The 27,184-nt window shown below is 39.8% G+C and overlaps 1 protein-coding gene across 36 annotated transcripts in view; it reads left to right on the forward strand.

Annotated features, from left to right (window-relative positions):
- The window catches only part of RIMS1 (regulating synaptic membrane exocytosis 1), a 468,693-nt gene that overhangs the window by 144,298 nt on the left and 297,211 nt on the right, over nucleotides 1–27,184 (forward strand). For all 36 annotated transcript variants that reach the window (XM_089777124.1, XM_075923725.2, XM_075923757.2 and 33 more), the window contains exon 2: nucleotides 16,026–16,239. In XM_089777124.1, the coding sequence (XP_089633250.1) occupies nucleotides 16,026–16,239 (214 nt within the window). The remainder of the gene's footprint in view (nucleotides 1–16,025; nucleotides 16,240–27,184) is intronic.

Below are 27,184 nucleotides of genomic sequence, written 5' to 3' on the forward strand. Positions count from 1 at the left end.
GCAACTAATCTGTGCTAGATTTGCAACCAAAGCTATCTTCAAAGGAATTTTTACAAGTTAACAAAGCACAATTGCTTCACAACCAGGCTGCAGTCCTCCATCAAGGTTTGCAATCTGAAATCAATAGGACTTTTTCTTGTTAAGTCTCTTAGGATGGGATCCTTGAGAGGATTTAGCTTTTTCATCACTAAGTGTCACGATGCCTAACTTTTAAGTGCCTAGAAAATCACAGGAACAACACTGTGATCCACAAAGCTGAGTTAGGTGCCTCATCTCCCTATACTATTCAATGGATGGGGAGAGATAGGCACCTAAGGAAGTAATCCACAAAAGTCAGCATGCTAGTCAGGGAGCCACCTAAGCTAGTCAATGGGAACTGCTGATGAGAGGAGTGGGTCCTAAACTGCACATCTGTTTAGTGATCCATGTATGTGAATTGCCACATCAAAATATCAGTTGGCTGAGATACCTAAGCTGCTTCTGGAGGGAATGAGGGATATGGCCACCTAGCTCCATACAAAATGGCTGACAGAGAAGGAGGAGTTTTAGGTGGCAGTGGTTCCCAACTTGCTTACTAGCTTCCTGGTGTGGGAGTGTTGGCAGGGACATGCTGAGAGGATGGCGTTTAAAGATACGCGACAGGAGCAAGTGGTTCTTGAGTAATTCTTGGCAGTTACAAGCCAGCATACTTTAGAATAGAGGTGGGGAACGTAAGGCCCAGGGGCTGGATATGCCTCCCAATTTGCCTGGATATGGCCCCTGAGGCTCAGGACTACCCCCCACCCCAACATTGAGGAGCCTGTGCTGGGACTCCAGCCCCTCCGCTGCCCTACCATGGGGCTGAAGCACACACAATCTACGAGTCTGGGCACCTCAAAGCTCTGGTGTGTGAGAAGAATGCAGAGAGAGAGACTTTCTCCTTCTCAGTCAGGGGACATGTCAGTGAGAGATTGGAGTGTTTTTTATTTTTTTTTTCTTCCCACTTGTGTGCGGCCCCGACTGATTTTTCTGTGAGTCAGTGGCCCCCAACCCAAAAGTGGTTCCCCACATGTGCTTTAGAGCACCTCTGTTGCTTCTTCAATGTATGCTGGCATTTGAATTGTCACAATAAGGGCTGGGCACTGAAAGGTCATGCAAAGTGATTTTTACCTCACAACTCCAGTGCATTGAGAGCAGAGCTTTGATAGAGCTATGGATGATTGAACACTTCTTCTTTTTGCTTTCTCTATATCCTCAATAGTTTTCTTTCTTTTTCCCTCTCTTTATTTTATTCCTTTTCCTATCTCTAGAGTCTTCTTCTGTTCCTGTGGAGTTGGTGGGACCTTTTTTTCTTAACTTCCATGGGCATAGCATCAGGCCCTTAATAGTAACAATGTTTTACCAAAATATTGGATCTAATTTTAAAGGCCTGATTTAGGACAAATTCCACTGAACACAGGAGTTTAGCTTCATTAAGACCTGCAGGATGGGCCCGATGACAATGGCTTCTCTTACTGAAGTATGTAATTGAAAACTGACATAAAATGGAATTTTCATAAGAGTTACTTCATCTTTGATATATAAAAGCAACTTTTAGCTAAAAAAGAAAGCCTGTAAAAGTTCCTGCAGGCTTGGTCAGAGGTAAAATTTCTTGTAGAGCAGCTGCCTGTGATCGTGTTGGGAGGAATAGTGGGAAGCTAGCAAATTTAGTTTCCTTCATTTTAGATATCACACATCACTGACTCACTATCAACCAATTGTCCCTCTTGAGTCACAAGGCTTCTGAAGTACCTTTATCTTTTCAGTAGGTAGCCTCTTTCACTGCTTTCAAGACAGATAAAAATTGAGAGCATTGATGGGCTATAGCCACATTAAAAAATAAAACATATGAAAATGGAATCTTCCTATTACTTACATCACTGCAAGGTTTCATGCCGCTCCATGTGTGACATTTTATGCAAATTATTTAATAAAATAATTTACACATTTAGAAACCCCCTTTATTTAGTAAAGTTTTAGCTTGAAAATTGCCTGGGTTCACTGATGGTGAAAGACATTAGATAACTATGGGGAGAATTGAGTCTTTTGTTTATCTACAAAGCTGTGGTTTCCTGTGCATAGTTCCCGACCAGCATGCTTCCACTCTGCTGTGGCAAGGAGGAGGATTTTCGCAATGAAAGGGGCAGCTCAGTCATTGTAACCTAGATAGTTCTTGGCCTCTCTTCTGATTTTACCAAAACATGATGTGAATTTGTGATAAGGGAACTGGAACTCAAATGTAGCTCATGTAGGAGCCACCGAGCATCATTAAAGATGAACAACTTTTATTTCTTATTGGTAGGGTTGCCAGGGGTCTGGTATTGGCCCAAACAGTCTGTTATTTATGGCGTCTGTCCATTAAAAAAACCCAGAAAATACTGGACATATAAATACTGGTCCGGTATTTTCTATTTTTCTTGGACAGAAGGCCGATTGGGACATCTTCCCCTGCTGCATCTAGGGATGCCAGGTGTCCAGTATTGATCCGGACAGTCCAGTATTTTTGCCTACTGACACCTAAAATGTCCGATATTTTCTGGTGTAGTAGCACTTTATAGACTAACAAACCATGTAGATGGTATCATGAGCTTTCGTGGGCGCAGCCCACTTCTTCAGATGACCGGACTGTGCCCACGAAAGCTCATGATACCATCTACATGTTTTTTTAGTCTATAAAGTGCTACCAGACCATTTGTTGGTTTTTTCTATAACAGACTAACTCGGCTACACCCTGAAGCTCCAGTATTTTCTGATTTTTTTTCCCAGCCAGGAGGCAAAAATACTGGGCACCTGGAAACCCTACGACACACTCAGCAACTGGGCCCCCCAGGATCTCCTGCTGGGCCCCCCGGATCCCCTGCCAGGCCCCCTTCCTCCCCCCTCCTCCCCCCCACTTACCTGGTTATGCAGGGGCTTGTCTTGTGGCTGGAGCATAAAAACAAAATGGCCGCATGCCAAAGAGCCTTTTATTAAAGGGGCCATGCTGATTTTTTATTTTTTGCTTAATAACTGCTGTCGGGGTCCTTTTTTTTCCTTAACAACTTTGGTCTCCCCCCTTTTTTTTCCTCTACAGAATTTTTTTCCTGGTGTATTTTGGGGGGGGGGGGGTGGGAGGTTCAGTATTTTTGGTTCAAACATCTGACAATCCTAGCCACGTCTGTTGGGGGGGGAGAGTGGAGCATGGGGATTTAAAGGCGCAGTTAAAGATGCAGGAGGGTTTTTGGGTTGTTGTTTTTTTGCTCAACAACTTTGGCTCCCGCGGGGTCTCAACCAATTTCTTGCCATGTTCGGTAATTTTTGTGAAAGTATCTGGCAACAACTTACAAAATCATCCAAAGCCCAAGATTTGGTGGTGTTGGGAGACTTCAACTATCCAGATATATGCTGGGAAAATAACACAGCGTGGCACAGACTATCCAATAAGTTCTTGGACTGCATTGGAGACAAATTTTATTTAAGAAGGTTGAAAAAGCTACCAGGGGAAAGCTGTTCTAGATTTGATTTTAACAAATAGGGAGGAACTGGTTGAGAATTTGAAAGTGGAAGGCAGCTTGGGTGAAAGTGATCATGAAATCATAGAGTTCACAATTCTAAGGAAGGGTAGAAAGGAGAACAGCAAAATAGAGACAATGGATTTCAGGAAGGCAGATTTTGGTAAGCTCAGAGAGCTGATAGGTCAGGTCCCACGGAAATCAAGACTGAGGGGAAAAACAACTGAGGAGAGTTAGCAGTTTTTCAAAAGGACATTATTAAGGGCCCAAAAGCAAGCTATTCCACTGCGTAGAAAAGATAGAAAATATAGCAAAAGACCGCCTTGGCTTAACCACGAGATCTTGCGTGATCTAAAAATAAAAAAAGAGTCATATAAAAAATGGAAAGTAGGACAAATTACAAAGGATGAATATAGGCAAACAACACAGGAATACTGGGGCAAGATTAGAAAGGCAAAGGCACAAAATGAGCTCTAACTAGCTGCAAGAAGAAAAACAAGAAGACGTTTATAAATACATTAGAAGCAAAAGGAAAACCAAGGACAGGGTAGGACCACTGCTCAATGCGGAGAGTGAAACAGTAACAGGAAATTTGGAAATGACAGAGATACTTAATGACTTCTTTGTTTCAGTCTTCACCGAGAAGTCTGAAGGAATGCCTAACATAATGAATGCTCATGGGAAGGGGGTAGGTTTAAAAGATAAAATTAAAAAAGAACAAGTTAAAAATCACCTAGAAAAGTTAGATGCCTGCAAGTCACCAGGGCCTGATGAAATGCATCCTAGAATACTCAAGGAGCTGATAGAGGAGGTATCTGAGCCTGTAGCTATCATCTTTGGTAAACCATGAGAGACAGGAGAGATTCCAGAAGACTGGAAAAGGGCAAATATCGTGCCATCTATAAAAAGGGAAACAAGAACAACCCAGGAAACTACAGACCAGTTAGTTTATCTTCCCTGTGCCAGGGAAGATAATGGAGCAAGTAATTAAGGAAATCATCTGCAAGCACTTGGAAGATAGTAAGGTGATAGGGAACAGCCAGCATGGATTTGTAAAGAATAAATCATGTCAAACTAATCTGATAGCTTTCTTTGATAGGATAACGGGTCTTGTGGATAAGGGAGAAGTGGTGGATGTCGTATACCTAGACTTTAGTAAGGCATTTGATACGGTCTTGCATGATATTCTTATCAATAAACTAGGTAAATACAACTTAGAGGTGGCTACTATGAAGTGGGTGCATAACTGGCTGGATAACCGTACTCAGAGAGTAGTTTTTTTGGGACCGGCTCTGTTCAATACCTTAATCAATGATTTAGATATTGGCATAGAAAGTACTCTTATTAAGTTCGCCGATGATACCAAGCTGGGAGGGGTTGCGACTGCTTGGGAGGATAGGGTCATAATTCAAAATAATCTGGACAAATTGGATAAATGGTCTGAGGTAAACAGGATGAAGTTTAATAAAGACAAATGCAAAGTGCTCCACTTAGGAAGGAACAATCAGCTTCACACATACAGAATGGGAAGCGACTGGCTAGGAAGGAGTACAGTACAAAGGGATCTAGGGGTTATAGTGGACCACAAGCTAAATATGAGTCAACAGTGTGATGCTGTTGCAAAAAAAGCAAACATGATTCTGGGATGCATTAACAGGTGTGTTGGGTGCAAGACATAAGAAGTCTTTCTTCCGCTCTACTCTGTGCCGATTAGGCCTCAGTTGGAGTATTGTGTCCAGTTCTGGGCACCACATTTCAAGAAAGATGTGGAGAAATTGGAGAGGGTCCAGAGAAGAGCAACAAGAATGATTAAAGGTCTAGAGAACATGACCTATGAAGGAAGGCTAAAAGAATTGGGTTTGTTTAGTTTAGAAAAGAGATTGAGGGAGAACTTGATAACAGTGTCATGTATCTAATACGGTGTCATGAGGAGGAGGGAGAAAACTTGTTCATCTTGGCCTCTGAGGATAGAACAAGAAGCAATGGGCTTAAACTGCAGCAAGGGATGTTTAGGTTGGACATTAGGAAAAAGTTCCTAACTGTCAGAGTGGTGAAACCCTGGAATAAATTGCCCAGGGAGGTTGCGGAATCTCCATCTGTGGAGATATTTAAGAGTAGGTTAGATAAATGTCTATCAGAGGTGGTCTAGACAGTATTTGGTCCTGCCATGGGGAAAGGGGACTGGACTCGATGACCTCTCGGGTCCCTTCCAGACCTAGTATTCTATGATTCTATATACCTATTGGGTGGAGTTGGACTCCTACTGGGAGTCTCAGTGTTGTTAATTGTCATGATTTTATCATAAATCTGATGATATTTGATTTTATATTTAAAAGTCCTGGTTCCTGGAGACATGTGAATATAGAAGACTGTGATTGTAAAGTGAAACTTGAACATGTGACCTAACTGAATATTAGGTGCACATGAAAAACCAGGCCACAAAAACAAACAAAATACAAACCAATTATTTTACCTAAAATTCATGTAATTTTATAATAGTCTCACAGTTTTGGGTTTCTGACTCGTGATTTTTGAATGCTTGTCATTGGCATTGGTACTGGTGACGTTTCATTAGCAGTGTCCCAAGGCTCCCAAAACCTCAGTTAGTGCCAGCGTTAAATCTTAAAAAATAGTACTCTTTCAATAAAGATAAATGTATTAATTCAAGCTATGACCTCTGACTCAGAGTCTTTCATGGGCTGCTTTGTCTCCTGCTAGCTTTCTTTGCAATCAAATGTCTCATGCTGATCTTAAAGAGACAGTTCCTATTAAAACAAAGGCAAGTGAATAAAATATAATACAAATATAAATGCAACATATATATATATATATATATAATATGAAACATCTTTCAGATTTCTAATTATTGTAGAAGACTGTTTCTTAATTCACACAGTGTTGCATCCAAACACATTTAAATATTGTATTAATCTTGACATTGAGGAACTGATCAGAGAAGTAAAAGTTTGTGATAACTTCAGATATTGACGATTGTGACTTGATTACATATAAAATGTACAAATAGACTAAAGTGATCAGTTATATGCATATATACATATACATTTAATGCATTAAAAGGGCTAATTTCACAAAGTTGAGAACAATTATGCACTCAATCAGTTGGGAAGGAGAATTTCATCAGGAGAAATTGAATGATAGCTAGGAATTGTTTAAGAACACTTTACCAAAAGATACAATCCTGAAATCAAGGATGAACACTGCAATTGTTGTAAAAACAGATCTGGTGTACAGGTAAAATGAAAAACTTAAAAAACAACAAACAGTCTAATAGCACCTTAAAGACTAACAAAACATGTAGATGGTATCATGAGCTTTCGTGGGTAAAACCCACTATTTCAGATGACCCGAGTATAATAAGTCCAGCTCCAAGAATAAAAAAGGGAAGGGGGGGGGGGGAAGAGATACAGTGAGTAGATAGTGCAAATAGTTACAAGAGGCTGTTAAGAAGCCTTAGCACCTCCATTGGTTGGTTGGTTGTTTAAGTCATTAAAAGATGGAAGATAGTTTGCCAGACATCCTATATCCAGGATCAGACCATTAGCATAAGAATTATACTTGTGATGAAGTTAAGTTCCTATCCTTCTCTGTGTATTTGGCTTGTGGAATTGGTCTGAAATAAAACAGAGATTTAGAGATCCATTAATGAGTGTCCAGGAGGTTTAAAGTGTTCTCCAACAGGTTTTTGTGTGTTACCTAAAATGAAGGCAGATTAAAAAAAAGAAAAGAGAAGAAATGAGAATCTGATGATAATGTATATAAATCCAAAGCTAGGAATTGTAGAAAACCGATAAGGGAAGCAAAGTATTTGGGTCACATATAGTCTCTATTCTTGGCATATGTTGGCTAAACCCAATCTAAATTTGACTACTTTTCCTATTAAAGAGCTGCAGGGGGTAGCCAAGTTAGTCTGTTACAGAAAAAAACAACAAATGGTCTGGTAGCACTTTCTAGACTAACAAAACATGTAGATGGTATCATGAGCTTTCATGGGCACAGCTCATGAAGCCCATGAAAGCTCATGCATGATACCATCTACATGTTTTGTTAGTCTAGAAAGTGCTACCAGACCATTTGGTTTTTTTCCTATTAAAGACATTCCCTGTATGGACTAACCCATAGAATGGGGCATCATACCCACAACTCTTTGTGAAGTAACAGTGGAATGCTGGGTATGATGGATTTTACTCCTATCTTTTAGTGGCTTCTGTATAGTTTTTCTAATAATGCCATGAATTTGCATCAATTTTGATCTAGATATATTTAAAAGCTATCAATATGTAGCTAGTTACTTCAGATGTCCAGCAGATGGCACTAAAGATTATATTTTCATATTATCTTCTCTGATACTCAATTGAAATTACTGATGTCTTTTCATAAGTGGCATAGTTGAAAGAAGTGCAAAATACAGCTCAGCATTTTCTGATTAAAATCTTCTTCCCAACTGATTGGTTGCATAATTGTTTTCACCTTTGTGAAATTGGTCCTTTTAATGCATTAAAGAGTGTGGCCAAAGTGATTAAAGAAAATACACCAGACCACATAATTTGAAGACCATATTTGAAGAAAATACACCCGATCACATAGTTCATTCTGAAGTAGATCATAGAATTTACTTTCTTGGACTGAATGTTTCTACAGCTGATATAAAATTAAAAATGATGATAAAGATAGACAAAAAAAATCTAACTATGAAAAAAATTGTGTATGTGTCGGGGGAGAATACTTCATCTTATTCACACGTAGCACTGTTTTTTCACACCGTATATGTTACAGCTGTTGAGCTGTATTTTGCACTTCTTACAGCTATGCCGCTTATGAGAAGACACCTTTTTTCTAATAAGATGTGCTCATAGCAGAACATAATTTTATTATAGAAAAATAGATGTTCAAGGTTGTGAGTCAGTAATTTCAATTCAATATCAGAGGAAACAATGTGAAAATATAATCTTCAGTGCCATCTGCTGGACATTTGAAGTAACTTGCTACATATTTAAAAGCTTCTAAATAGTAGGGGACTGTGCCCCCTGTTCACTGTGCTCACCAACCCTCCTCTATCTGCCACAGCTGGATCATGGCCTCCCCTCCTATCTGTACTGTAGCAGGAGGGGGGATGGCTTCCTGCAACTAGCTGGGGGCTAGACTTTGGGGCCTGCCCCAGTATAGGGACTAGAGACAGGACTCTGCAGCCAGATAGAGGCTGGGTACCAACTGGGGTCTTGTTGGCGAGGCTTCATTTTAAATAATGTAAAATATTATATCTAGCACAAAAGGTTTTAACAGTATCTTTATTTATGGCAGGGGTGAGGAAACTTTTTTGGGCCAGGGGCCACTGATCCACAAAAAAAATCAATTCTTCTCCATACAAGTGAGAAGGAAAAACAAAGGAGCCCCTCCAAAATCCCCCAACCCTTATTGATATGGCCCCCAACTGAAAAAACCTCACTCCCTTGGTGCTCCAGCCCCACAAAGGGGTGGGAGGAAAGGCAGAGAGGACTGAGGTTCAGTGCCTCAGGCCAGAATAATTCTTTTGGGGTTATACGAATCCTAGAATCCTAGAACTGGAAGGGATCTCTAGAGGTCACTGAGTCCAGTCCCCTCATGGCAAGGTCAATCAATGTCTAGATCATCTGTCTTAAATGTCTCCAGTGATGGAGATTCAACAACCCCCCTAGGCAATTCATTTCAGTGTTTCACCACCCTGACAGGAAGTTTTTCCTAATGTCCAACCTAAAGCTCTGTAGTGAGCAGGGGTGGCCGCTTACTGACCCCAAGGGGAAAGAACCCCTCTCCAAGCTCAGGTGGGCCGAGCCGGGTCCTGCCCCTTTAACTCAATGGAGGCCAAGGGGCGGGGCAGGGCAGGGAGCATAAAAGCCTAGTCCAAGAGCTCAATAAGGCCCCATCCACGAAGGAAGTAGAGGCCTGCCCTGAGCTCTTAAGTCTGGAGGGCCCTGAGTACCTGGCAGAGGCTGAGGACTGGCCCAGACTGTCAGGCCCTTGATCCGAAGAGGAGACCTTCTTTACCCTGTCCCAGGATACAGACTACAACAACCCCAAGACCCAGCAGCCAGCATGGAGCCAGGGAAATGCTGAGAGGGAGTTAGGAAGTAGCCCAGGGGAAGCCGACAACTGTCAGGCTGAGCTCATAACATTCTAGAGTGTGTCAACGTGTTGTGGGCCGGATCCCCGCTAACCCCAGTGGTAGCCAGGGCTGCCGCTGCTAGGGCCCTGGGTCTGGACGCAGTGGAGTAGGGAGGGCCCATGTCACCCCACATACCAGGGGGCAGTGTCTCCCTCCGCACTTGTGCCTTTGGAACTCTTTCTTTACCTGCCCTGCCCTGAACCAGGGCCTGGGGATTATTGACTGTGGGACAGTGTTTGTATTGCTGCCTGCCCTGCTATCAGGGCTCCCAGTTTGGATGGACTACTAGACCTGTACTTACAGACCTGAACACAGGACAGGGATAGGGTTGCCAAATGGACTCCCAAAAAATACTGGATATGCGGTATTTTTTGGTGGAGCAACAACAACAACAAAAAAGGAATGCAGGATAAGAAGCCCCCCTGCATTCTGGGGCACCCAGAGTGGTGATCACAACCCCCAGCCACGCCTCTCACCCTGGGTAGGCTTCTGAAGCACTGAGAGCGGTGATCGCAGCCTCGCCTCCTAGCTGGGACTCCCAGGTTGGAAGGTGGGGCCGCCATCGGCGCTGGGAGCCTGTGATTGCGCAGAAGCCTGACGGGGGCAGGGGGAGTGGCTGGGAGTTCCAGCCACTCTCCCCCGCCCCCGCCAGGCTTCTGCGCAATCACAGGCTCCCAGCGCCAATCGTGGCCCCGCCTTCTAGTCGTTCCCCCCCACCCATGCCAGGCTTCTGTCCGGTGCACAGCTGGAAAAATCAGAGAACACCAGACATTGCACATGTCCGGTATTCTCTGATTTTTTTTTTAACCGGACAAAGAGCACAAATACCAGACTGTCCGGTAGAATACCGGACACCTGGCAACCCTAATCAGGGACCCAGGACTTAAGCAGCTGGCAAGCTCCCTTTCTGCAATTTAAGCCCATTGCTTCTTGTCCTATCATCAGATGCCAAGGAGAACAATTTTTCTCTCTCCTCCTTGTAACACCCTTTTAGTTTTGAAAACTACTATGATGTCCCCTCTCAGTCTTCTCTTTTCTAAACTAAACAAGCCCGATTCTTTCAGTCTTCCCTCATAGCTCAAGTTTTCCAGACCTTTAATCATTTTTGTTGCTCCTCTCTGGACTTTCTCCAGTTTCTCCATGCCTTTCTTGAAATGTGGTGTCCAGAACTGGACACAATACTCCAGCTGGGTCCTAATCAGAGCAGAGTAGAATGGAAGAATGACTTCTCGTGTCTAACTCCCAATACTTATGATAATGCATCCAGGGTTAGTGGATTTTGCGCCTCCCTCAAGCTTTTGGGTGGGGCCAAAAATGAGAGGTTGAGTGTGCGGAACAGGGCTCCCAGTGAGTGGAATAGCAGTGGGGGTGCAGGATCTGGGCAGGAGCTGGGGTGCAGGACGGGTGAAGGTGTAAGGTCTGTGTGGGAGGTAGGATGCAGGAGCAGGCTGGGGATAGGGTGTCTGGCCAAGAGGGAGGTACAGGAGCAGGGTGGGAGTAGGTTTCTGGATGGCGGAGGGTGCAGAAGTGGGCTGGATTTTCAGGATCTCAGTGGAGGGTATGTGTGAAGGGGCTGGAGTTGCAGGGTCTTTGCTTGGGGGGTATGAGTGAGGGTCGTGGGGGGGATCTCAGTGGAGGGGTGGTCTGAGCAGGCTGTGGGTGTGACATCTCAGCTGGATGGTGACGGGTGCTGGCGTGGTCTCAGCTGGGGGGGTATGAGTAAGCAGGCTGGTGGTGCAGGATCTCAGCAGAGTGGTGAGTAAAGAGGCTGGGAGTGTGGGATCTCACATGTGAATTTTATAAGATGTGTACCCGTAGTTTCTATAAAATGAAAAGTGCTCGTCTGCCAACATGCATGTCTCACAAGATCAACCCTTGGAATGAGCCAAGAAAGGAATCCCAAACAAGAGCTGCAGTTGATACACCACGTGTGTCTACCATTTGGTATCCCCTTAAAGAAAACACTGTCTTGATATGAAACAAAAACAAATAAACTTTGCTAATACACGGGGAAAATGAACTATTTAATACTTCAAAAACTACTCATTTTCTTTCACCCAAATTTAGATTCATGTTTTTCAGTGAGTCTGCATTTTGTAGCCTCAGTCATTTTTATGTTTTTTCTATCTGTGTGTAGTGGAGCCAAAAGCCACTGCCGACCCTTGGGACACTAGGAAATTATTTTGAAATAATTAAATTCAAAATAATAACTCCCAAAATAATAACATTGAAATACCATGTCCCCATTATGGGGGAGTCTCAAAATTAGTCCGAGGCAGGCTCTGTTATCGTGGACTTAGAGCCCCAGGAAGCACTGGGGAATAATTACTTTGAATTACTCTAGGGAGTAGTTATTTCAAAATAGCAGCATTGGAGTGTCCACACTAACTCTATTTTGAAATAAGCGTTATTCCTAGAGGAAAGCAGGAGTAAAGATTTCAAAATAACAGGCGTGGTAGCATGGACACTCCACTTATTATTTCGAAATAAAGGTGGGTTATTTCAAAATAACTTCCTAATGTAGACCAGAGCTTGAGCAAAGTGTGTGGGAGACCAGCCACCTGGTCCCGAAAGGAGCAGGGTGAGGGCAACCAGCCTTCAGCGCTGCCCGGAGTGTCGCACAACCCCTACTCTTTAGTACTTCCTTCTTTCTCCCCCCTGTTGGCAGGCTTCTCAATATGCAGTTATGGACATTTTTTATGGTAGGAAGTGTATAGTTGGTGCAGTAAAGCCAATTTGGTCACAAATGAACTAACATTAAGAAAAATTCTTGATGGATACATTTTGTATAATAATTGATTTACTTATGTTACTCTTGTAATAATTTGGATAACTGATTATCTTCCTTAACATTTTAAATGGGTCTCATTAGGAAGCTTTATGTGAACAATGACATTAGTTGCTTAATAAAAAATATCAGAGGGGTAGCTATGTTAGTTTGTGTTTGTAAAAAGAACGCGGCATCAGCAAACTGGGTATCAGCAAAGTGGGTTTTACCCATAAAAGTCAATGCCCAAATAAATCTTTAAGTCGTGAATGTGCCACAGGATTCCTCATTGTTTTAATAAAAGTAGTTATATACCAAAGGTGAAATCCAAAAGTGTAACCACTATTAGTATTGTTTTTCAGTATTTTCCCTAATACTCTTGACCCATTTTTCTTTTATCTAATCCAACATTGCAAATGTTGCTTAAGCGGTTTAGCAAAAATAAGTCTTAGGTGTTACAGCTGGCTTTTTCAATAACACAAAACACATAATACATTGTATAATGTTTATATAGAGAGAAAGAAAATAAAACATGGTTAACTTTGCTTTTTTTCCCTTATGCTTATTTATAAGAATGGTGTCCTAGCAAGGTGACTATTATTAATGCAATTCCTGATGGATTTATTCTTGAATTCCATCTTTCACTTACACTCATATGGCAAAAACAAGTACAGAGAACATCATTCTTTGCTTACTCTTACAGTTGGTCAAACATTGGAACAAGAAATGTGCCAGTATTCCTTGAGAACTAAGGTTTTTATTCAACTCTTTCTTTTTCAGCCCTTTTAGTATTTGAAACCAGTGAAGCTCTAAAACTGGACATGTTTTGGTCACATATGGTGATGTTAATTATTTATCAGTTATTAAATAGTTTTGTGCCCGATGTGAAGATTGTGTTTTTCTATGATCAAAAATTACGGACAACCATTTTTAATACCAAATATATGTATTTTATCAAGAGTTCCAGTAGCCAATCTCTTAGTGAATTGGATAGTGAATTGCAAAACTTGAATAGCGTCTAAAAAAGGAAGAATATCCAACTAGTTTAAAGAAAGGTTGTTACTAGTTAAGATTGAGTTCTATTTATAACTAAGAAATAAGTTCACTCAAATGTAGAACTCCCTCAAGAGACAGATATATAATTAAAATACATTAAAGGGTGTGATCTCAAAGCTAGTTGATAAAGTAGCCAGCTCAAAACAGGATATAGCGATGAAGAGAATAATCAAGGCTTTCATAGACAGCCACATTTATTTTTGTAATATAAGAATGTTCCAATAATAAGATATTTAGATTTCTCATATTTTTATCATTCTTATGGAGTTATTTATTTAAAACTGTACAAAATTCTGAAAATTTTGCATGTGCTTTCTATGTAAGGATGATGAGGTATTTATCTATTTTATATTTTGGCACAATTGTGTGTGTGTTTGTCTGTTTGTTCAAGAACTCCTCTTAAATGGTAAGAGCTAGGTCCAGCAAATTTGGTATATAGCTTCTTCCTCTTATCATAACTTAAACACGGTAAGAGTTTGGTTGTGCCAGGAAAATGAGATGTGCCTAGAATGGGTTTCTCATAAAGTCATACAGAAAAGAGACAATCACCAAGCCAGGGTGCTCCCCCAACACTTCCCCCAGCCCTGAGTCTTCCATTCACACATAGGGGTCCCCTTCCTCCCATTCATACGAGGACGTTTTTTGCTATTTCCCTTCATCTTGGAGTGAGGGGAAAATGCACAGTTTGTTGCATTCCTCACTCTGGCTGGGGAGTGCAGGAAACAATCAAGATGTCTACTTTGCTTTTGTTCCCCAAGAAGGACAGAAAAAGAAAGCAGCCTTGGAATCTCAGGGGAGAGGCTGCAGCCTCCCCCGACCATCCCCCTACACACACAGTCCCCTGACCAGAGTCCTCCCTTCCCCTGCCCCCCTCAACCTCTAGCCCCTGCCGTGAGGATCTCCTTAAGGACCTGAGAAACACTGGATAAATATGCTTGTCTTTTATAAATGTTTCTCTGTAGTGTTGTACTCACACTTATATGGGATCTATGACTTCCATGCTAGTTATATTAGACAGAAAGCCAGAGATCACATGGAGGAAAAAAATAAGTAGTGATGCTGTCCTAGTTTCCACTATGAAATATTTTCATACTTGTGGCAGTACAATGTGCTATTACTCACAGTAGATGGAGTAGATGTCCGTTCTTGTATGGTTTTGTCATGAAGAGAAACCGCAAAGGAGAATCTGGCTTACCTGGAGAGTATGGAAAGAGTTAAGCTAATTTGGAGATGCACCTAAGGGAGGGGGCTTTAGGCATTCAGCCAATGAAATGCACATAAAGAATTTCAAACAAGAGGGTTTTTTTCCCTTTGTTTGGAGCAAGCAGCAGGTTTTTTCCCCAGGTAGCAGGAGAGATGGACTCTCTCAGGAACAGACTCCCTGAAATGTGTACATAGGGAAAAGTTTAGATAGCCCATTAGGCTTTTATTGTTTTCCTTGTTTGGGGGTTTGGAAACATGTCTTTTCTGGATAATTGTTTTTCTCTGTTCTTTTGTAATTAAGGATTACAGCTCTGGGATTCTCCTTGGGTCTATTTTAATACATGACTTTTAACACCCAGTCATTTACTATGCTTGCATCAGTAGTTGTATTTTAATAATAAAAGTGTTTTCTTTTTGTTTTGGTTAACTGGTATTAGTTGATTTTTGTGTCCTTAAACCTACATACTAAGTTAAACCACATTACCCAAGAGAAGCAGAGCCTCATTGTTCTCTGTGGATTATTCCTGGTTGTTTTCCCAATTCCAAGTAAAATGGAGGTTGGGGGGAGTGGGGAGAACTTTGCCTCAGGGAAGGGCTGCCCAAGTGGTCTATTCCCTGTAAGAAGGTTTTCTTTTTTCTTTTTAAATTCAAATTAACACTTGGTGGTTGCAGCAATATTTTTTCTTGGATCTTAGGGAAACTGAAATCAGACAAGTTTGTCTCTGTGAGTTAGAGACAGGATCTTACAGAGTTTATTCTTCTAGCCGTCCTCCATAGCTACACTCAAAGTGCCAGGTTGGGGAATTGAGCCATGACAGGTTTAATGAGCTAACAATATTGAACTTTAAATTGTCATAATTAAGCTTCATTCACCATCTCATTCAGATCAATAGAAGTCCTTATTTTTCTCAAAAATATTTATTATTTAAAGAGGTCTGTGTACTCAAAGCCAGCATCTGGTTCACATTTTCAGGGTTACCTTCACCACCATGAGTTTAAATCATAATAGAGACTTTTCTCAAGCAAATATTGACATGTATTTTTAGATTTAACTTTCATACTCGTTAGACACTTATGTGTACGCTCTGAGGGTTTTTTTAAATAATCCACAACTGTATATTTGAAATCAGTATTAGTCACAGAAATGACTCACCTGACATCTTTTGACTAGCTCCTGTTAGTTTACTCATATGATTTTTTTATCTGAATTTTTGCACTGGTGGGGCAATCTTTGAAGTTCAACTTGATATTGAATATTAGATGCTGTTGTAAATCAAAAGTCAAATAGTTTGTCTTGCACTTGCTTTATACTGTTTTCTCTTCGGTGCAGGAGATTGCATCAACAATTTGAAAGCTACAAGGAGCAAGTAAGAAAAATAGGTGAAGAAGCCCGCCGCTACCAGGAAGAGCACAAGGATGATGCACCAACATGTGGAATCTGTCTTAAAACCAAGTTTGCTGATGGTTGTGGCCATTTATGCTCTTACTGCCGGACCAAGTTTTGTGCCCGATGTGGAGGTCGTGTTTCTCTACGATCCAACAATGTATGTTTTCTGTTGTATAGTTTTTATTGCAAATATCGATATAATCAAAGCTAGAAATTGTTCCTCACTTATCTTATTGTAGCATCTCTTCCATTCATCGTTTCACATAGACCCTTTCTGGGGGGGGGGCGGGTTCGATGGTACAGAGATATTTATGATGCCTGAAGAGAGTTAATTAAAGTAAAATAATATATTGCATAACAGTACTGAGCTATAGTTTGAAGCAAAAATGTTTATTTTTATCTGGGATGATAAACACCATTTCCATCCTAGATGTTGTCAAATTTCCCCTGTTGAGCAATTTTGATTAATTCTGTAGAATTTTAAACCTCCTTTTCATAAAGCTTTGTTTAAAGGTCATTTGTATTTCAGTTTAAAAGTATGATCAGCTCAGTGAAGGGAATGTAAGCCCTTCTGAATTGCACTGATGAACACCAAGTGTATTCATTTCAGTTTAGTTTAATTTAATTTAAATTGTATTGTATCCATAGCTTACCATGGACTAGCTCTTCCTCTCATGGAGTTAATTTCTGATATCGCCATCAGACAGGTGGGGTTTGCACCCTTTTCACTTGTATAAAATGAGCTGGAGAGTCAGTCCCTAACCTTTAGGTTTCCCAGGGATCTATATGGAAGCCCTCTGTCACAGCAGTCCCCTTTTTCTGTGGCATCATGGATCCACTGGAGGCAGCTAACTATCCCACTCATACATGAGAGGTCCAGTGATATATACAATGTAAAAGAACGCTGCCACACACTGATTTTTGGGGGATATTCTAGCCCCATAATGTTTAAATTAGGGATTTTAGATATTGTATAATTGAATAGCTGTGTAACTGCGTGAAATGTTAGTCTCTTGGGTAGGGCTAGCAGCCAGCGTGCTCCTGGCCCCACTCGTGGGATGCCCCTTGCCACTGCATGCTGCTGCGCCTCTATCAGTTTTATCTCTATCAGTATAAAAACTAGCTCCTCATAGACTGGATGCCTCCTCTCCCATGCTGCTGCCTCTGATACAGAGGCAGCCGAATGGGGTGATAGACCTGCTGCAGACAGGAGCTACTGAGCTACTCATATCCCTGTGGACAGAGACTGATCTGAGGGAGCAGCCCCTGTCCGCAGGGAGCTCGGACCCTTCATGGACAAGGGTTGCTGCTGTGGACCAGCCTTTATCTGCAGTGGATCCAGGCTTGCTGCAGACCTACCATGAACAGGGGCAGTAGCACAGAGGTATGGAGGAACAGGCAGCACTCTGGAGCTGATGCTGGAGAGAACCAGCTTTTATGCCTGCTCCTCCCAACACCGTCTCCTGCTGTCTCCTCTCACTGTCTCTGTATCAGCACCAGATTGCCCCCTCACCCTACATGCTGCTGCCTCTCTATCAGACGAAGCTGCACAAGGGTAGGGGCGGGGAGCAGGCAGATTCAGTGTTCGTGGGGAGCCTGCTTAAAGCTAGCTCTCAGGCACCAGCTCTTGCTCCCCCCTTGCACAAGAGGCAGTAAGGGTGGGAGTGCGTGTAGTCGACAAGATTAACTGTTAAGTCTAGGCTTATCGGTTAATTATGTAGTCGACTACATGTTGATATCCCTAGTTTAAATAGTCTTTTGTCTTATCAGTGGATTAGTTAGCTATAGTGAGATCTAGTCCAGTTTCCCAGATGTGTATCATGGGACTAGAATCTTTGACATTGTCCTTAATATATTTGGAACTTCCTATTTCTATATGAACTCAATTCAAAAATTGACAAGAAACAAAATCCTTACTACATCGAATCCCTTCTTTAATTAAGCTATTGTTATGCTCTTTTCCTCTTCTCTGAACTAGATTTTTTTTTATTGAGGATAATTTGAAATTCAGGTTAAAAAAATTGAAACGCAGAAACAGTTATTTCAGATTTATACTGGACATTTGTTACATTCTTAATTATACCCATATAACTCCCAATAGCCTTACTTGGAGTTAAATGCACTTTTTGAAAGCAGAATGCAACTGCACACAACCTGCTGAATATGTTCAGAGTTTAAAAATTGTGTGTGCATCACATCTTATCACCGGCAGGTGGTATCATTAGAACAAGTTACTGTATATAGGAAAATAAATCTAGTTTACTTTTGTTTTATAGGTAAACTTAGGCAGTTCAGTATGTATAACACAGCTTATACAGAAGAACTTGAACATGTTTTAATTATTTCTTATCTAATAATTTTAGTCTCACATAAACTTGGTCCATAATTTGTTCCAGATACAATATTTGACTTCATTAATATTTTACCAAGCATAAATATGGTTTACTGTATTTAAAATGAAGTCAAATTTTGTGATTTAAATTAAAGTAACTTAAAACCAAAGACATTCAGAATTAAGGTTTAAATCACTTCCTGGATTTTTCTTTTTGTGCCTAGTCATTGCCATAATTATTATTCTGTCTCCAGACATTTAGAAGAGTGTTACTTTGTATTAGTAGAGCCCTGTGCTGTTACAAAGTTTTGTATCTGCATTTGTAAAAATGCTCACTAATCTGCAGGCTTCTAGATACAAAATTTGTATCTGCATCTGCATCCATATCTACAAAAACGAGCCACAGATATTCATGTATATAAAGTGGATATCCACAAATGTACAGGACTCTGTCTAGCGGAATGACAAAATTCTGCTCTGTTGTCACACAAGGCAAATACTTTTTTTACTCTCATATTAAAAAGATTATTGGTTTTAGGAATATCAAAATTGTTGTCAGGGTAAATGTGAGTTAGAATATTTTTGTACCTAGTCTTTTAAACGTTCATGATGATTTTTCAAGGCTGCTACCAATTGAGTATATTAAACTGCACTATCTATGCACAATAAAGAAGTCTCTTCTGTGGGCTGACTTTCAAACATTTAAAATAATCTGTTTTTGAGTGGTAGGACTCATCCATCCTAGAAAAGCAAGAGGTTCATGAATCTGGTTATATAGTTGCTCCCTTACCCAGTTATGAAATGGTTACAGTTTGTTCTGTGTACATGACCTAATGTTTTTACTAGGCCAGATGACTGGGCTAAATGGCTAGAGCTTTAGCCCAGTTATGGAACATGCTTAAGGCCTTTCCACACTATAGATTTTAACCATATTGGAACTGGGTCAAAGGATAACAGTTTCATAGCTTACCTGATTGTTGGTTTTGTACTACTGCTCTAAAATCAGTTAACTTGCAATTTCTGACAGTCCTAACAACTTTATAATGGTCAAATTCTCCTAGTTCATTTAAAATAAGTAAATAAAACAAAACGCTCACTAGATGTCATGACTGGATTAAGACTTTGTCTGGTATGTTGACTTGCAATGTTTCTAGGAAAGGAAGTGTTAAAGACTCTTGAAAACAAGAGGCTTGTGATGGAAACAGGGACCCTATTAGGTGCCCTTAAAACATTTATAATGGGTTTCTCTGGGCAAAACTGACACGTTAATTGTTAATATTTCCATTCTTTTTTGACCTCTCCATTCTTTGCTACAATTTGGCATGCTTCTATGGCTCCATGTTAGAATATATATTTTCTGTGCATGTAGTAGTATAGATATTTTTATTTACAATTGTTATATTTTTGTTTATTTTAATTATGTTTTTAACTCTTTATAGAAACTACTTACTAGAATTGTCTTTCTTTGAAATCTGTCTATTAATATTTGCCTACTTTTTCTTTTTCTCTTCCTATTTCTTTTTTTGTCTTTACTCCGCTTCCTTGGATGCTTTCCCAAAGGAGGACAAAGTGGTTAGAATCCATGCTTTCTTTTTATCATTTATTATAATATTGTTAATAACATAAATGTGAAGTATATTAATGTTAATCATTGAACTGAAATTTTAAAATGATCTTTTGCAAAAAACAACCCCCCCTTGACAACAACAACCCAGACCATTCCTAGTTTGAGTATGGTTACAAAAATTAGGGTAAATCAAATTCATTAAAACCTGAGAATTTAAGAAAAGAGCAGGAGATAATAAAATGAAATAAAGAGCTTATTTTAGTAGGTATGAATACAATTACCAATCTGGCTTTTGATTGCTCTGATACAAGGTCCTTCCATCTACTTTCAGGAAATCTAGTTTAATTTTTAAAATATATTATAAATTTGATATATATCATTTGCTGTGTCTTAACTCTCTCTGCAGCAAAAATTCAGTTGACTTCTAGTTCTTCGTAAGTCAGCCTTTTGATTTTACATCTGAAGTATTTTCACCGTGATGATCCTGGGAAGAGATATTGCTTAAAATGAGCAAATATAGTGGATGGAGCTTCATGAATGTGAATAAGGCAAATGATACATTGAAAAGCTGAAAAGTTATGGAGCAGCCTGATTAATTATTGAAATGTGCAAGAACAAGACCTGTGCATTTTCTGAGATAGGACCACTGTGCAGCACTTCTGAGTTAAATAAATATGTATACATGGAGAAAGCAGAACTTAGTGTTCAATAAGTGACTGCTATATGTTCTCTGCACTGGAGGAAATAGTGGATGGATGTTTGTGAAGGCGTAAGTGTGTTTTCTTACCTTCCATTCTCAGCCAGGCAGATGTAGTATACCGCCAGGGTTACAGCCAAGAGGAGATGTTAGAATTTTACCTTAGACAATAGGAATTAGCAAGATTTGTTCAGTCATGCTGGAGTCATGACAATCAAGCTTAGCTTTGTCCATCCCTAACTTGCAGGCACTAGTGCTGTAAAGTGTCATAGAAGAACAGTATTTCATCATGCAGAGGACATAGCATGGCTTAACTTGAGACTAAGGCTGCACCCCAGCTAAGGAATCACACTTCCATATTAATTACACCCTTTAGTATTATGATCGCTGTTGACATATTTACTCTGAGTATACATCTCTGAAGCATCATGGTATTGGAGTGAATTGAATATATCCTCAATATTGCTTATCTTATATGCATTATTACATCGTGAGATTTTGATTTACACAGGCATTTTTGGCAAGCTGCCATCAAATCCTGGGGAACTGTCTAATCTTTCCATTAGCCTCATCCCCACTCCAAAGAGAGACTCTCCTGTGTACTTTACAAGGGTTTTACAATGATTGTGAATTATGACATTACAACTTCATTGCATAGTTGGACCTTCATTGTGTATCATATATTGGACTTTGGGACAAAGTGGTAAATTGAACTGTGGGGCTTTCTGACCATTGCAGTTCTAATAATCTAATTTATTTGGAGGGAGGGGTATATTAGTGTTTTTTTTGGGTGGAGTTTAGGGTTTTTTTAAATAACACTTGCTTCTCTCAAAAACTAAGCTTTTACTTTTAAATTAATCCCAAAATATGATGGAAATAACTGAATAGCCTTTTAAAAGAAAGGCAATTGGCTATGTTTATTTCAAGCAATGTCAGAAAAAAGTTAGCTTTTCCAATGTTCAGTGGTTCAGAGTTCTTGTCTAATTTACATATTGAGCCCAGTCTTGCAGGCTTTATTCAGTCTTAGTGGGAGTAGTAAGGACTCACTTTTGACTTGAGGATTGGGCATGTTTTTTCCACTTGGCTTTTTTACACCATCATTTAATTGCATTACTTTTCGCCCAGGATGATTAAATTAATTTTTTTAAAGAATGCAGTGGTCCAAGTAAAAGAGGATGTCCCCTGTTCATCATGTATGTATGTAATGGGCCACTAAGGGGAATGGGTCAACATCCCCACACTGCCTTTTCTGAGATTACTGCAAAATCTCTTCATGTCTGTCTGTCTCACTTAGGGTATGTCTACACTACCCTCCTAGTTCGAACTTGGAGGGTAATGTAGGCATACTGCACTTGCAAATGAAGCCCGGGATTTGAATTTCCTGGGCTTCATTTGCATAAGCGGGGCTCCGCCATTTTTAAATCCCCGCTCGTTCGAACCCTGTGCCGCGCGGCTACACGCGGCACGAACTAGGTAGTTCGAACTAGGCTTCCTAGTTCGAACTACCATTACTCCTCATTCCACGAGGAGTAACGGTAGTTCGAACTAGGAAGCCTAGTTCGAACTACCTAGTTCGTGCCGCGTATAGCCACGCGGCACAAGGTTCGAACGAGCGGGGATTTAAAAATGGCAGAGTCCCGCTTATGCAAATGAAGCCCGGGAAATTCAAATCCCGGGCTTCATTTGCAAGTGCGGTATGCCTACATTACCCCGCTAGTTCGAACTAGCGGGGTAGTGTAGACATACCCAAAGGGACATCCTTCTTCCTCCAGGCTTCCCACTTAATATGCTGTATGGTCCATGATGATCAGGGGTTTTTTTGTTTTTAAGAATGCAGTGTAGATTACATGTTGATTAAGGAAAAACATAGGCAGCAATTCTTTAATTTTGTTTTTTTAAAAGAAACTAAGCCTCCATGTTTACAACAATATGTAAAATGTTAACCCCTTTGTCATGGGATTTAGGAGCTGCCAGCATGTTATATTGCCATCAATATTTTATGATTTCCAGTGTACTTGTTAGGATTATTAAGGAGCTGTTGGTGTGGTGGGTTAGCTAATGAAGCATAAACTTTATCTTTTATATTGATGTATTAGACAATATAAGGTCTAACTTGTAAAATATGACTAGAAATTCATTTTAATAGGTGTTCCTGCATAAACTATTACAGTACAGTTTTTCGCACGTGTAGCTGCAGTCTGCTCTTTCTTCATATGCTTGCTGATACTATACAAAATAGATGCAGGTAAAAGGGATATCCCAGACTTAAAATAAGACATACCCAGTACAGTAGAAATAGTATTAATAATTGGGTTTTAGCAAATAAAAATTAGTGATTGTATAATCTATGAACAACATGCCAATGTTTTAGTCTTTCTTCATATTACCGTACTATCCAATAACTTGGTTTAATTACTTTAGCAATACATTTACCATAGGGGTAATTTTTAGCTGCTATATTAAAAAAAGGAAATTTGAGCAGTTTTTCCTATACCTTTCAAAAAATACTGTACTTATAATAGATAGCGTTTACATGTGAAAAAACCTACAGATGAGGTGGTGTGAGGAGCACTTAGTAAGAGAGGGATGGAACATGCTGATCTCATGAGAAAACAAATCAATCTCCTATTCTTCAGATATTTTTCCCATTGATGAATCTGTTTCTTTTCATGCACTTAGATCCATAGTTATCTTTTCTTGTTTCTTACCTCAAGAGACCAATTCATAATACTGTACTCATTTAACTTGCATAACCTTTATGCAAATAGACAGTAATAATTTCAATATATACTTAAGAGGATATTAAGTGCATTTGTTAATAGACTTTAATTTATAAAGTTTTTCTCTGCGCTGCTTTTTGTATCCTCTTAGAAATTTGAATATAAAATGTATCCTCCTGTTCCTTTTGATTTTTGTATTTGAATGTCTCTGTTTTTTATGGTGTATAAGTCCTTCATGTCTCATTTTCATTTACTTCATGCTATTGCGTGACCATCTTCTTGAGGAGCAACCCCACTAAGCATGCTTGCTTCACCCCTACCCTAAATTGTAAAGGAGCCATAGTACTGTAGATTTCATTTTCCATGTGACTGGATCATTGCTGGATAGAAGTAATCTGCATCAGATAAATGGCTAGAGCTCCCTGAAGCAAAGAGAAACTGAAAGCATATTGTGACTCTTTCATGGTGTAAATCTTTTCCAAAATATTCTTTGCAAATTTTGTTGCAAATTTTGTTGCAAAGTCAAACATATGTACGTCCCCTTTCTAACATGTGTATACATGTATTAGCAAATACTTGTTCCTTCTCTACTTAAGAAGACAGATGTATATTAATGTTCAGATGTAATCTTCAAATGAGAAGATAGATTTCCCTGAAAGTGGGTTCTAACTTGCTCATCATTTACTCTTAATGAATCTGAGCACTTGACACCTAGAATAGCTGAAAATTTCTTAAAGGAGAAAAAATTCTTTTAACACTCCTTTCATATAAGCCCATCTCCCCAATAAAACAAACAAAATGTGATGCTCAATTTGACTATTCAGATAACTTCACTGTTAACCTACAGAGTTAAAATAAAACCTCAAAAATACTTCCAAATAACAAATAAGTTATAAACTTGCAATCTGCATAATAACCACAAGCATGCAGAAAAAGAGACTAAATTAATCAGATAAATGATTCATTAAAAGCAATTTGCTGAGCTGTAATGATAATACTGATTGTTTCTCTAAATTTTCTACCCTCTCTCTGTATCTAATCTTATTATGCCATGCTCATCATCATGGTATCTGGCTACCCATTAGTGTGTTACTGCTAGTAGTAAAACATGCCAGAACAGACCTCAAAGAAACAGAAAAAGAGGTTTTTGGGTTTTTTGCTAGTTTTCCTGTACATCTGAGAAGTGCAGAAAGCCCCTTTTAATGTTGAGGGCTCCATGGCTCTTGAAATGCTGTCTAATAGAGTTCTCCCCAGTCACAGATATACTGACTTTGGGGGGTAGCTGTCACCACCAAGTGCAACAAACCCCTTTCTCTTGAATGCAGGAAGAAAACACTTGGACTTCCTTCCCCGGGGTACCCCAAAATCCTCTGCCACAAAAGAGCTTGAAAAAAGAAACAAAAGAAAAGCCTGTCTTTGATAGTTGACCTCTCAGGCTAGGCAGACACACACAGGTAGACCTGTTTCTTTCCAGGACACAAGAATCAAATCATCACCTTAAAAATGGTGATGTTATTAAAACAAAAAGATTTACCTGATAAAGCATATTTAATGGCTAGGTATTACAGAGCAATCGAATAAAACAAATTAAAACACAGAGATTCACCGGTGCTAGCCAGAACTCCTCCTATCCATCACACGCCCCCAAATCACAGATGGTGCTGGACAGGCTGGCCCACATTGACGGAGATTTCTTCCTGGAAGTCTAGAATAAACATAGACTATGTCTTGACTACCTGTGGCTTCCGAAAGATATGCAAATTAGGTGTGAATTTGCATATCTTCTCCTGATCCCTTTTTTGGAATAGTTTTTTTTTGGGGGGAAGCAGTCTAGATGGGTTTTTTTGCGCAAAACTCCCCTTTTTCGAAAGAATGCTTAATCCTTAAAAAATGAGAAAATCCTCACCTAGACTGCTTTAAAAAAAACCTCTTCTGAAAAAGGGATCGGAAGAAGATCTGCAAATTTGTGTCTAATTGTCATATCTTTTTTCAGAATCCATGAGTAGTCTAGACATGCCCAAAGTTAATGTACATGGACACATTACATTTACTGTTGAATACACAAAGAATTAAACATGAGGATGATCATGGGTTAAGCTCAAGAGCTTTTCCCTGTACTTAATTGGAACTACCAACTGTCTCTGAGGATGCCAGTCCTCCTTGTGCCCACCAGAAAGAGTCTTTCTATAAAAGTCCTCTTTCTACCACAAAGGTGCACCTGTTGGAAGATCTGATCTCTAGGTATGCTTTTACTTAATGAATGGGGGAAGGAAGGCAGAGATTCACACAACACAAACAACCAAAACAAAGAAAAATGCCCTGATTGTGACTAAATACACATTCTCCCTTTATTTACTCACAATCCCTTCCTGGTTCAGTCCCCTTCAATGCCCCAAATTCCCTGGAGGCATGGTAGTTCTGCCTGGGTTTAAATCATGATGTTTTCCAATAACTCCTGGCTTACCTTGCCTGCTTTCTTTGTGAGGGAGTTATCTTATACAATTCAAATGTCAGCACTGTTTTCCATTGGTTCTTCTGGCCACCTGCCAACACCTCTGCTAGCTCCCCGAGTTTAATCCTTTAGTCACCGGTGCTGGCCAGCACCCCTTCTATCCATCACAAGTTATTAGACATACGCCTCTCTACACATGTATACATATCTATGTAACTTGTGTTAGAGGTTATATAATGCTCAGACCTGCTTTAAGTCATTTTCTGCTATTTTCAGAAAATGGGCCAGAACCAAAAAGCTGTGAATGTGAATCTGAACTTCTCCAAAGGAGTTTTTTTTGGGGGGGAGGGAGGAGGGAGGAGGAGAGGAAGAAAGGGGAGAAGGAGAGAGGGATTTTAGCTTCAGATCATCTCTATTCCTTATGTAGCAATATGATGTTTACCAAGTATTTTTCCAAGAGAAATCTATTTCCTTTCCACCTTCAGTTTTATGAAACGCATCAGAGAGAAATTTGCTCCAGTGAGAAATTTGCATGTGGTCAGGTGTTCCAACATTCATCTTTCACCTCTCTTGATAACAAGTCTATATTTCAAGCTGGCTATTTAAATGGCTCCACAGTAAGCTTACTTGAGGGAATGTGAAAGTTAATGCTGGTTTCCCAGAACAAAATTAAAATGGTTATTAGCAATTGCAGGAAATTATGGGAGAGTTTTCATTCCAAATTATTTTTGTGTCATGGTCAAGCCTTTCCATAAGTTGGATGCTTCCAATGTGAATTGAGATGGATGGCTCTGAATTAAGTGTGACATATTGTAGTCCAATAACAGATGACATTAACACCACTTCACAAGCCAAAATCTTGGCCTGTAAAAGGCAATGCTAATGCTCTCCTCCCCAACTTAAAAAAGATTATAATTTTATAACAAAAAAATTAAGCTCATAATAGAGATTGGAGCAAACAAAAGCAAGATCCTTGTTGGTAGAGTTAAAAATGATTTGTCCATTTTTCACATTGTCCAGAAATTTCAATTCTAGTGTGAAGGGTGGGATTGGAGAGATTTTATCCATTTTTTCGTGTAGAATATTGTGGCCAGGGCAGGGTAGGAACTGATTGAAGATCAGAATTTAAAGTAGGCAATTATTGTAGAGAGTGGTTTATATGACTTTAATGATATATGAGTGGAAATATGAAATGTCAACTGTTCCTGAGGTGCTAAAGGTTGGCTTTTTTGGGGCTATGATTGATTGAATTATAGCCGCTCTCCGAGTTACGAACGCGTTACGGACCAATACTTGGTCCGTAACTCAAACTGTTTGTAACTCGGATCCCATAG

This window comes from Pelodiscus sinensis, chromosome 3 (genome assembly GCF_052426305.1).
Source record: "Pelodiscus sinensis isolate ZL-2025 chromosome 3, ASM5242630v1, whole genome shotgun sequence".
In the NCBI taxonomy this organism is placed as follows: Eukaryota; Metazoa; Chordata; order Testudines; family Trionychidae; genus Pelodiscus; species Pelodiscus sinensis.